The 13,168-nt window shown below is 35.1% G+C and overlaps 2 protein-coding genes across 3 annotated transcripts; both read right to left on the reverse strand.

The window, feature by feature from the left end:
* Positions 1-2,126: 2,126 nt before the first annotated feature.
* catip (ciliogenesis associated TTC17 interacting protein) lies at positions 2,127-5,715 on the reverse strand. Its single transcript, XM_079840893.1, has 9 exons — positions 5,268-5,715; positions 4,653-4,838; positions 4,460-4,515; positions 3,806-3,892; positions 3,539-3,706; positions 3,272-3,396; positions 2,989-3,065; positions 2,803-2,885; positions 2,127-2,541 (listed from the first exon to the last, which is right to left on the reverse strand). Exons 1-9 carry the CDS (start codon positions 5,332-5,334, stop codon positions 2,347-2,349), a joined length of 1,044 nt encoding a protein of 347 aa, XP_079697019.1. The 5' UTR covers positions 5,335-5,715; the 3' UTR covers positions 2,127-2,346.
* Positions 5,716-5,801: 86 nt separating this feature from the next.
* pnkd (PNKD metallo-beta-lactamase domain containing) lies at positions 5,802-13,010 on the reverse strand. Of its 2 annotated transcripts, XM_079840891.1 has the most exons (9): positions 12,826-13,010; positions 12,233-12,348; positions 12,041-12,153; positions 11,630-11,688; positions 10,583-10,675; positions 9,765-9,931; positions 9,435-9,521; positions 6,946-7,061; positions 5,802-6,372 (listed from the first exon to the last, which is right to left on the reverse strand). In XM_079840891.1, the coding sequence occupies exons 1-9, from the start codon at positions 12,984-12,986 to the stop codon at positions 6,199-6,201; spliced, it is 1,086 nt and encodes a 361-aa protein (XP_079697017.1). In that variant the 5' UTR covers positions 12,987-13,010; the 3' UTR covers positions 5,802-6,198. The 2 variants fall into 2 exon arrangements, with proteins under 2 accessions (XP_079697017.1, XP_079697018.1); XM_079840892.1 differs by lacking the exon at positions 9,435-9,521 and having other exon boundaries at positions 12,826-12,987.
* Between the last annotated feature and the right edge of the window lie 158 nt (positions 13,011-13,168).

The raw sequence follows: 13,168 nt of genomic DNA on the forward strand, positions 1-13,168 counted from the left end.
AAACAAACAATATTGAAGCTACTGCGGTCACAGCTTTAACATGTCAACTCCGTCATCGCAGTGTAATAGTTTCTGTAAATAGTAGAGGGATAAATCTTGCCATTTTTTTATGTTTATTAAGGCAGCTACAACTGAGGAAAAAAACTAAATTGCTCCACTGTACAACACGTGGTTAAGGTGGAGAAAAAAAAATATATATATATATATTTTGTCAGACGTCAACTCCGTCAGGTTTTATGTCTGATGGTTGACAAGTGCTCTCAAAAAGTCTATATAATGTGATATAATGTTTTTTTGCATATGGGGAATTCTTCTAATACGGTTTCATGACTCTATTTACATATACTGTATATTTGGCCCCAGCTGGACCTATGTCAACACCGTTAGTATTTGTCAACTCCATCAGTATAACACCGTCAGGTGAAGGTTTTTGTTAATTTTGAAAGAAATGTCATTCTTTTTTCAATTTATTGAGCAAAATTTTTAAAACATCAATGGAACTACATGTCTTAATTACCTAAGAACATTGGTGATATAGGTTTAATATTAAAAGGAGGCAGGAGAATTAAGGAATTTAGGAACTGAGTTAATTGAGTTCATAATAGTGTGAAAAAGTATTTTTATGACTTTACTGCTCCTTTACTGAACACCAATATTACATAACTGAAGACTTAACACTGTTTTTGGATAGATTAAATTAGCATGCTTTTTAGTGTGTCTGACGGGAGTTGACAAATTAAGTTCTGAAGTTATTAATTTTAATTTGGTTCATGAGACCAAATTTAAATACCGATTTTTAGTGTTAATTTTTTTTGTGAAACATCTAAAACATGTTTTGTCCCTAATCTCAAGAATTTGTAAATTCGTTCATTTTAGTTGCGATCACGAGAAAACAAGAAAGAAAAAATAACGAATGGCCCCAAGTATAGGTCTCGGCTTCCGTACCTTTGGAAAAAAAAACACCTTTCCCGGTTTTGAAACGCCCCCTTCTTGTTCCGCAGAGAACTGTACTTGAATAACCAATAACCATAAGCTCAAAGACATGTCAAAACATGCCCAACCGAACATTTATGAAAAATACCTTTCTCTTGAGAATATAGTGTAATATAACCTGTATAGTTTAATGTATTTCCGGCGTGTTGTGTTCACAGATCATATGATGTTTGTTAATGAAATTTTAGTTTCAGAATTCACAAAAATACTATCATTCAAGTTTTGAACAGACATTTGTGTAATATAACTTGTTTCAAAAGCATATTGGTGTGTGACCGTGCCCTTCGGACAACTAACCTCGGGTTAAGTGAATTTTTGGCGATTTCAGATCACGACACGTATTTATAATCACCTGATAGTTCTGTTGTGTGATAAGATTATTTAAACTAGTAGTATTCAGTGTAGCACGAAATATGTAACATTTATACAAGTATATAAAATACTTTTAGAACAAGTGTATCATGTCACTGCCACTGCTTTTAATATCCTGACTGGCAACTAAGTAACACAAAACATCGAATCCGAGTGCTACAATTGAACGAACCGCAAACTGATATAACAAACACATTCATGAAAGTTCACTCGAACGAACAATCAATGAAAATGCTCAAAACTCTTCTTACCTTTACATGTACAACATCCACCCGAAATAAAATCAACGTAAACACTCGTAGAACCAAAATCGATTTAGTCTGCTCGACATGCTAAAGCTACTGCGTTTCCAACGCTTTACTTTCAGTTTCAGAGACTTTTCTCAATTTCAACAGGAAGTGACATAAAGGTGTTCACAATTGTGCTGTAATTGTGGGGTTTACCATTGAGTCATGGAATTCTAAGGAATACTTCTAATTTACAGAAAGTTTGGCATTAAGAAATACATAAAGAGTTTGTATTTAATGTGTACCTGTGTGTGTGTGTGTGTGTATATATATATATATATATATATATATATATATATATATATATATATATATATATATATATATATATATATATATATATATATATATATATATATATATATATATATATATATATATATATATATACATACATACACACAGTTTCAGCTACTTTCTATAAACAGTTACAAGTATTTCTGTTTTATGAGAAGAAAAGGCTCTAATATGTTTACAGTTTAAGGTATTTTTATATGGGCAAAGATTCTGTACAATATTTCTTTATCACGGCACCACCAACAGTGTCTCTCACATTAACATCTGGATATGAACCAAATACTATTACAGTACATACAAAAACAGCGCATAAAGCAATTATACCAAGGCACTATTAGAAGAAAACCTTTATTTCCAATCTCTGCTACATCACACACTTTGTTAGTGTTTATTATCCCTATGGAAAGTTTTGGGAATCATTACAGGATTTTCCTGGAGGACTTTGAGAGGCAAAAGGGGCAAAAAAGTCCCGAGCAAAGGAGAAGACGTCGTGGGGTTTTCTCAACAGCAGGAACTGCAGGAAGTCCGCCATTAAAGCCTTTAGCTCAGGGTGTTGTCTGATGTAGGAGGAGTAGTCCGCTTTGAGTTCCTCCTGTGTCATAAACAAGTGAAAATGAGTCACAGATTTGCTTCTATAAAATTTGCTTATAAATTACCTTTATTTGACGTTGTACTTTGTGTTATTTCCTTACATTTCTAAAATAATTTACAGACCTGACAGTATATTCTAATAACCACAAACAGGTATTTATAAATGATTAATTATCAGACAAAACATAACAATAATATATATTTCTGACATCCTTGAATTAAACATGACATCATTTAAATGCTTATGAACAGTTATAGGCACCTTTCTGTCAAGAAACTTTGAGTAAAGCTCCATATCTTCCTCCCAGATGAGTGGCTTCTTCTCAAACATGTGGTCTTTCTCCACTAAAAAAAAGCAAAACCCTTTTGCTTTATTCATAATTGTTGGACTTTAAAGATTCATTCTGATCACTAAAAAGCAGACTGCAAAGTGATAAAGTCTTCAAACCTCCATCGAGCAAGAAAGGTAAATGTAGTAGCTTCATAATTGCAGGTGAGCCCAGCTGCACTCTGCTTGCCAGATGCCTAAGTGTAAAATATTTTAGGAAAAGTTAATGTTCAAACCTCTGCATATCTTTAAAAACTCCTTCTGTAGGTGCTGCAAAAAAGCTTTGAGTTTGTAAACAACCATATATGGCAGCTTTGGTTTTGATTGAAAGATGCTAATCAACAGCTACCATCCACTCTGATGAGAAACAATAACAAGTTTTCCTTTCTAGAGAGTATTCTACCCATCAGGCATGAAGTAGCAATGCCACGTTGCTGAGGAGTCCTTTGCAGAGGAGACAGTCCTTTCAATCCCAAAGATATCGACTAACTCTTCCCCAATCATCTGCTTCTTCCACCCAAGTGCTCTCTGAAGCAAACAAGTACATCAATCTCATGGGAAAAAATGACAAACTGCACACCATCTTCAACCATACATGTACTGTTCACATCGATTTAGCTTATAAATAACATCCAAGGGTCGTAATAAGCAATAATCTCCCTGGACTTACATAAACTGATTTAGAAAGCACCATTTCTGCATCAAATGACAGGAACGTCATGTATTCTGGAACAGTCTTCTGCCGAGCCAGAATGCGCAGGATCAGGAAGTTGGAAGCCTCAGACACAAAGCCTTTTACAGAACTCAGTGGAAATGTGTGGGTTTGTGTCTTCACCCCCTAAAGAATGAGTTAAAAGACGAGAATTTTCATTATTGATTTTTATTTTGAGCACATATTTAAGTACATGTATTCAATGTTGTGCAGAATAGTACTCACCTCTTTCTCTGAGATGATCCTGTTTACCACTAGTTGATCATCCTGTCTAACAATATGTACCTTCCGGTCCACCGTCTGCTTTTCCAGCTGGAATGTTTGCAACAACTCAGATTTGGGCAATAATAATCAACTGCAGAACAGCAGCACCATGTCAGCAGCGTCGGTGTTGGGGTGGAGCTTATAGCATCATTAGGGGTAGGTTTAGTGGTTGGGCATTTGTTAAGCTAAAGCTTATAGTTATAATGTACACACCGAGAAAAATGGCGTCAAAATTGTACCTTTAGGGGTACTACCATGAAACTTTTTGTGGTAAAAAAGGTACAAATGTGTCCTTTAAGGGTACTGCCCCAGTGCCAAGCTGTTAAAGGTACAATTTTGATACCCTTTTTTCTCTGTGTGTGGTTGGGGTGAGATATGCGATTGTCAGCACCATGTGAACTGATGTCTGATGTTGCTGGCCTGGCGCTGCTGACCTCAGACTGCTGAGTGGTTCTGCGGTTCTGCAGTTAGATATATCTCGATTTGGGTGGCTTTACATTGCATTACATTTATCATTTCTATAATATTAAACTAAATCTATTAGATAAGTACTGAATCAAACAGAACCTACCCTATGTTTTTCATAAACTCAACTTATGTCGATATAAAAGATACCTTTACAAATTCATGATGATTCTCTTCCAGTATCTCAAGCTTTCTGGATATGTAGGCTGGAAACAGCACAAGGGAACAAACACAGAGGTTAACGAACTTTAAAAAAAGATTGAGAAAATGAAACAAATACCATGTGTGTTCTCACTAACAAATTATAAAGACAAGAAATAGCCATTATACAATGTAATCACACCTTCAATGGATGTGCCACAAGGAATGTCATCGATCGTTCCATGACTGTTGGCATGGAGCAGATAGCAGATCTCTTCGTTGTAGCTCGCCTTGGTGACACTCACAGAGAAGTCTCCCAGCTCCCTGCCCGATTCTGACACAGTCACAAGTGAATCCGCGAACAAACAATCGTCCAGATCCCTGGATCCTATAAGTGACAGCAGAAGTGGCTTGCAATCAGCAGTCAATTGCTATCATCACACACTGTTAGTCTCTTGACTGAAGATTCATTTATGGTGATCCCAGTTATGAGGATCTGAAAGGACTTTTGAAGAAACATTCAGTACATTCATGTATGTAGATGTCAGTGCTTTATCACAATACTGGCATACAGCCTCCATCCTGAACAGTTATATAACAGCTGATGAAAAATCTGCTGTTCAAATTATTCATAAAAAAGAGAAACAAAATAATAATAACGTTACAGTGCAACTTTATGAACGTGAAGGACATTGATGCCATTAACAGATGGTCCCTGACCCTAAAATAGCATATCTGACAGGCAAACTGAACTCTTTAACTTTAGACGTGACGTCACTTATTAAATCATTATCATGTGTAACGTTAAATGACTTACCAATGCTGTGAATAAACTCCACTGCATTAGCGAAAGCTTTCAGTTCTTCGGTTTCATTCTCCTCCATGTCGTAGAAAGTCCAGTTAAAACCAGACTACCACAGCAATAGTTAAAAAAATATTGCCTAATATCGATCTTTGAGATCGTAGGAGTGACGAAATGTAAAACTATGCGCGTCCGTGTTTCTTTTAACGTTACCTGGATTGTAAGTTTTATTGACCTTTAACAGCATTTGCTTCAGCAAATGTCGCGCTACTTCGCTAATGCTATTAAAAAGCAGAATAATCGGAATCAACTATAAAACGGCACATATGGCTTTAACACAAGAAACAGTCAAAACTACTAACAGCATCTACACTAACTGTTAGGCCTTTAAACCTTTTATTTAGTGTCTATTTGTGTTTGTCGTTCATGCCTCCAACTTATTAGCATCTTTGGTTTCCTTGGTAACGAATTTGTCAACAACCGCCGTAAACCTTCTTGTAATCGCGCCACAATATTTCCATCCACAGTGCAACACAGAGAAGACACATATTAGTTAATAATTCATGGGTTTATTATGACAACACGTTCATAAATATCAGTGCTTGTGGTACCATAATTACTCAAAACGCGGGTCATTTTAAAAAGGAACATCTCCAACACAGTCAAGGGTAAGAAAAAAAGCATTTAAAGGAAAACGTTTCTAAAAAAAATTCAAACAATGCCTTTTCAAAGTTTGCCAAATACTTAAAGTTCCAAAAAAAAATGTTTTGTATACAAAATAATGCCCAAGTCAACATCACTCTCTGCACAAAACCTTTACTTTTCAGTTCAACGTTTAAATTCACATTAATGCTTTTAATCCAGCTCACTTATATAGGGAGCAGTACATGTTTAGCTTGGAATGGTTTCAGTGGTTGCAACCTCCAGATGTAAGTGGATAAAAGCCTTATCGGTCCTTATAAATGTCCTTCCGTCTACGCAGCTCCTCTAAAACACGGGCACGATACGACGTCCAGTCCTCGTCCTGCTTCTGCTGCAGGCCCAGAGCCCCCTGGAGATCCTGGCAGTGGCTCCGCAGGAAAGGATTGTATTGCTTTTCCTCTGCTAGAGTGGATGGACACTGTATAGAGGAGAGAGAGAGATAATTACTTTAAAATAGTTCACCCAAAAATGAAAATTCTATTATTATTTTTCCCCCCTTATTTCGTTCGAAACCAATAAGACTTTCGTTTATCTTCGAAACACAAATTAAGATATTTTTAATGAAATCTGAGAGATTTCTGTCCCTGAAAATCTATTCACCCAAAACTGATTCAAAAAGAGATTGTAAATTAAATCCATATTAATCAAGCACTTTAATCAGTCTTCTGAAGAGACACAATCGGTTTATATGATGAACAGATTTAATTTAGGCTTATATTTAAATAAAAACATTGATCATCAAAACATATTTCATTTAAAATATCTTAATTTGTGTTCTGAAGATGAGCAAAACAATTATGGGTTTGAAACATGAGGATGAATAATTGATGACAGAATTTACATTTTTGGGTGATCTAACCCTTTAAAATCAAGCTTGGCTGGTAGGAATATTATTTAAAGTCTCGAAATGTAACACTTATGTTGGATTGTCTTGGACATCTTAGCCTTTTTTGATATTAGGAATTCTTAATAGAAATCTTGTCTTCCTTACTGTACACAGTCTCTGACCCCTCTGTTGCAGCACCCACTGCAGCTTCTGCTCCCGCACAACATTGCAAGGCTCCACTTCAGCAGCAAACAGAAGATTATCTTCAGCATACTCATGTCCTGAAAAAATAAACAACTTTACCAAGCTTTTCCTTAGAATCACAACCAAGTGCTAGTTTACAAAAGCATGAGTCCAAAAAAAGTTGTGCACAAAAACTAAAAATGGCAAACAGGCTTGTCACATTATAATTAACCCTGGGTTAAATCTAGTTTATTGGGCTTTTCACACTACACTTAACGTTCTAAAGCCCGCTTTTAACCCCCCTGTTCCAGAGTAGGGTTAGCACCGCTTGATTCTTGCCTCTATCTACCGCAAAGCCCATTCAGAAAAAGTACAGTTGACAAGATTATATGAGGATGCACAATGCTTAAATCTTCATGTGAACAGGTTGTGTGCTGGGGTCGTCCAATCAATGGCACCACAAATATGCAAATAAGAATGTTAACCCAGGGTTTTGGAATGTACAGTGTAAAATGTCTTCGTATGAATACCCAGGATTAATTAACCCCCGATAAATTATGAGCAGTGTGAAATGTGAAGCAAAATAACCCAGGATTCCATTTACCCAGAGTTTAGAATGGCCCAGGGTTAATTATTTCAACAGCGAAAAGCCCTAAATGTGGTGCAAGAATGCCATAAATACATTAATAATTTATACAATGCAGACACTCTCATGCATTGTGCTTAATTTCAACTCTTAAGGGAAAATTGACAGCCTAAATGGAAAATCGTTCAAAATTGCCTCCAAAAGCTTTATTTGGAGTTACGAAGAGACACGCAAACATGTTCTGTACTTGTCCAATAAATCCAAAATAACTGACTATCCAGGATTTATTATGATCCCAGGATAAAGTATGAACAGTCTGAAGCATGGAACAAATAATCGAAGGACAAAATTGACTTTTTTTTGTTGCAAAAATTGCAGTTTAGGGCTGCAGCTATCGATTATTTTAGTAATCGAGTATTCTGCCAATTATTTCATCGAATAATCGGATAAGAAGTACTTTTTCTTTATTAAAGAGCAATACTAAATATACAAGAAAAAATAAGACGGGTATCTTAAAAGTAACAACTATCTTGTTTCCTTTTTAGAAAATGATTACGTTTTATTGCTGAAATTGCATACATCTGTAAAAACTAAACCAATTTAGTGCGTTCAATTGCCATATTATATTCAAAATGCAAATACAAATATATTAATCATTAAAAAAAATAATATATAAAAATGTATTTCAAATTACTTTAAAAAGGTAAACATATATACAACTTTAAACTAAACCTACAACCTATAAATCAAAATAATAATAATAATGCCTAAACATTGCATGTACTGTATGTTGTGCATCTTAACTTCCATGTTTCAGCTTCTTCAGCTCAGGCATGACACAAGCCTTTACGGTCTTCTTTGAATGCTTTGTGGCTTTTGTAAGAAGCAAAACATATTGGACAGGAAGGAAACTTGAACAAGAACAAGAGTAGAGATACTAGAGATGCGTGGATCAGCTCTAACGTCACCAAATCCGCTGTTAAAAACAAACATCCACCTGCACATGATTTTATCTGATTTAGATATCCGCACCCGATCGTCACATTACAATTATTCAAATGTGTCTCAGTGTTAAGCGCGATGCTGACGTAGGTTACTGACGTAGGTTGCTTTAAAAATCTTCTTTGGCGAAATTACATTTCTTAAATAACCCAGGGTTGACAACCTATACAGCACACGGAGGAGTAATTACTGGAACGTGAGCAAAAGCGAGAGATGTGTTTGTATTTAATTCAGATTAAGTACATCGCACATACAGATCTACATTTTAAGCTAATCATTCATCATAGTAACGCAGCTTGTTTTATTAAGTTATGAGCAATAAATATGATTAAAGTGTGAGATTTAAATGACGCAAATCAATGAAAACACGCTGCTCTGAGAGCACGAGCGCTGCGCATCTCACGCACACAACAGTTACAGCTTGTTCTGCTATTTGTTGCGCTTAGCTTTGAGAACGTTTTAATGGTGTATTTCGGAGATATCAAATATATATGATCTTAAATGAGCTGAAAACGAAAATTTAAAAATGACACATTCATTGCGTTTTACCGTGAAATGAGAATTCTGCGACTCTATTAAAATAAACACATTAATAATTTATCTCTCATCCATCCCCAATTTTTGGAATGTTACTTTTTATTACTTTACCCACCTGACCCGCGGATATAACCGCAAACCGCACATACTCCGAGTCCTTACTACACAAAAATTATTTCTCCAACATGACCGTGCAGTTAAATGGACTAAACGAAGCTTCGAGGCACTATTCTATTTGCCTCAATGATTTTTTTAATTCGAGTAACTCGAGGAATCGTTTCAGCCCTACTCTGGTTAACAACTTAAAAAGTGTAAAAAGACTATAAAAAAGACTGTGTTTTCATACCAGGCCAAAGCAGAGTATCATCATTCAGCGATCCCACAGTATCCAGAGATGACAACATAGTTGTGGCATTACCTTCAAACATTCTCCCTACAAGGGTTGGAAATGAGTCAGAGCTTTAAATAGACCTAGCTGGATTTAAGAATTCTTGTTTGCAGTTGGCATGCCTTGCTGTGCATCAATATTGGGTATATAGTAATTTAAGTATTTGTAAAGTATACACACAATGTCAAACACTGAAGGCAGGTAACAATAACACTATAAATATTTTAAACAAAATGATACAATGGCATTTTAAGAGCACACTGAGATAAGGTATAATGCCACACTCACCACATCCAGAGAGGAATACCAGATCCCCTGAAAACAAGCTGCTGGGGCCACCAATCACTTGGCCATCAAGCAGGTAGATCATGTGACCTACTGTGTGCCCAGGTGTAAAGAAGGCCCTGAAGTGCAGCCGAGTTCCAAAATCTATTGTGTCTTTGTCTGAAAGGGGGCTAAATCCACAAAAACGTCATTTTAATTGCTCTGTTTCATGCTCTCAATTAATACCCAAATGCCATCTGAAATTATTATAACAATCATATATGTAAATAATAGATAAGTAAATAGGTAAAATAGGTTTAGTTGAATTAGAAAACACAGACTGGGATTTAATTTCTCAAACAAACAAACACGTCTGTATTTTTAGATAAATACAGGAATGTCATTCCAAACCTGTATGCATTTCATTAATCAGTAGATATTTATAAAAATAAATGATAGATATAATATATATATATCTATCTAATATATCTATCTAATATCTATCTATCTATCTATCTATCTATCTATCTATCTATCTATCTATCTATCTATCTATCTATCTATCTATCTATCTATCTATCTATCTATCTATCTATCTATATATATATATATATATATATATATTTATATAAAAAAACGCCTCACTGACTTTCAATGTATGGACAAAGACAGTTGAAACATTCTTCAAAATATATTCTTTTCTGACCCCAAAATAATAAAAGGAGTCTTACGGGTTTTAAATGACACGTGGCTGAGTAAATAATGACAAAATATTCGTTTTAGGGTCATTTTAACAGTTAAAATAATGTATGATGGAACAGCAGAATTTATTAGGTACTGACTGTGTGAGGCCTGGAATGTTGTCCATAGCATTCCCATACACTCGACAGGAACTGTAGCGTCTCTTTAGAGCCCTGTTCCCTCCACTGTGGTCCCTGGTTGGGGGGGAAAATTATATAAATACTTTGATGTTATTATTGTGTTTAGCTATTAGATCTTAATGCTAAATTTACCCAAAAATGAAAAATCTCACTCTCATGTCATTCTAAGCCCATAATACCTTCATTCATCTTTGGAACACAAATTAAGATTTTTGAAAATTCTTCTTATATATATATATATATATATATATATATATATATATATATATATATATATATATATATATATATATATATATATATATATATATATATATATATATATATATATATATATAATATATACTGTTATATATACTGTTCATTATATATATCATTTTTGCAACCAACATTTTCAAGCTTAAAAAAGTACACAAAGACATAGTATAAAACTAATCCATATAAATCGAACAGATTAATCAAATTCTACTGAAGATAAATGATCACTTCGCCACATTTGGTGTGCATTGGTCAACGTTTATATGTGAATAAAAAACTAAATCAGATATTTTCATCATATAAAGTGATTGTGTCTATTTATATGGAATTCTTGTCTTTTGTAATTTGCGAAGGATGTAAGTTTTGGTTATGTGTATATTTGTGAATATTAAAGATATCTCCATTTGTGTTCCAAAGATGAACAAAAGTCTTATGGGTTTGAAACTATATGACGGTGAATAAAATATGACATATTTTTCATTTTTGTGTGAAAAACCCTTTAAAGGAAGTTGACTCATGACTCATGTCTTAGAACTGGTGCAATGTGATCTTACAACACTAAAATGATCTTCAACAGAATCCTAAAATTCTCAAACAAATCATTCTGAACGCAACATTGATGGGTAATAAGTGGTACTAATGTATCTAGTTATTGATTAAAAACTGTCAATCTGTCACAGTTGCTGCTAATACATTCATTGCACAGCATTCAGGCTGTATAGATTTTTGCATTTTCAAATTTGCTCTTACCAGTGCTTGTGTGTGCAGAGAACAGCTTGTAATGCCGCCCCCTCTTCCTCTAGGCATGCCTGTGTGGGTGAGACAGACCATGAAATAAGATAAGAACAGCTCTGGTTAATATCATATGAAAGACAATCATGGCCAAAAAACATCTCTTTATGTATATGAAGGGTCCTAGATATTTTGATATTACTACTGTACTTTGGCATTTGTGAGAATTAAAAACTGGAATCTGTCCATTACACAATGTCAGATTTCCTATAAAAATAGCAGAAACTTATTCCATCTTACACAATTTTGGTAAACCAGTGAGGAAGAGGGAGCAATTTCCACTAAACCACATGGGTTTGGCAATTTCATTACAGTCAGATATATAATCCAGCAAAACTATTTCTGAAACCACTTGTTTTAGAATCCAACCTGAACAGGCTGAGGGTCGGCCGGATCAACCACAACAGCTGTATTGGATGCAGTGTCAATAACCACATAGCTGTAGTTGTCTGCTAGGATGGGTACTGGTATTATCTTGATGCCTGTTGAAAATAACAGCGTGACATTAATGATTAGTTATCAGTTCTTGAGTGCATGATGGGAAAAGGTGTTTCCGCTCACCGTTTATTATAGTGGGTTGAGTTCTGGAGTGGCCATTGGGGTACCGCTCCCGTGCTTTCCTCATCTGCCTCTTATGAAATATGTACCCGAGTTTGGTCCGCGTATACAGAGAGTACCTGGAAGTGTTTTTAAAGATGACACCTGAGTGTTTTATGCCGTTGTGCATGCATGAAATTGCCCCCATCCCCCCTGGCTTTACAAATAATAATTAGTATGATATTTGGGCAGAAATGCTGTAAATTTAAACTAAATAATCAATTAGGGGAGTACATGAATGTTTAGGCTATTGGATATCATAAGTACCCTAGTTTGTTTTATAAGAAAGCACAATTGATGGTTAGATCAAAAATTACTTAAGTAACGTTATACATTTTTCATTAGGTACATTAATCACTGACCATGATAAAATGACAAATCAGTGACATTCACTGAAAGGAAGGTCTACATAAGACAACAATTAACGTTATATTTCAATACCACTTACAAAACTGTTCATGTAAAGGTCATATACGGTTGGTGTGGATACAAATAGTAACGTTAGCCTGTGTAAATATAAAAAATAACTGCCGCAGCAGGCCAAATAAGCCACTTACGCTATCCAAAAGAGTGGTTTCTCTGTGCGAGCCATCAGTTTACCGATCAGACTGTTTTTCCATGCAGTTTTTCTGGCGCATTTAGGAAAACGACAGATGTAAAACCCTCCACATATTGATGCAATACAAAGTAAATACACTGTCCAGTCCGGAAGCGCCATTGTAGTGGGCGTGTTGACGATGACGTGATTAAAAGGTACAACTACGATTGGTCAGAAGTAACACTCCTTTGACTCGTATTTTATTTTTATTTGTTCTGTATCTTCATGCTATTTTTTACTAGGGTGCATTATTTGCGACAGGCAGCTATTATTGGGTGATAACATTTCATAGACTGTTTTTG

Source organism: Gobio gobio (genome assembly GCF_949357685.1).
Source record: "Gobio gobio genome assembly, chromosome: 17".
In the NCBI taxonomy this organism is placed as follows: domain Eukaryota; kingdom Metazoa; phylum Chordata; class Actinopteri; order Cypriniformes; family Gobionidae; genus Gobio; species Gobio gobio.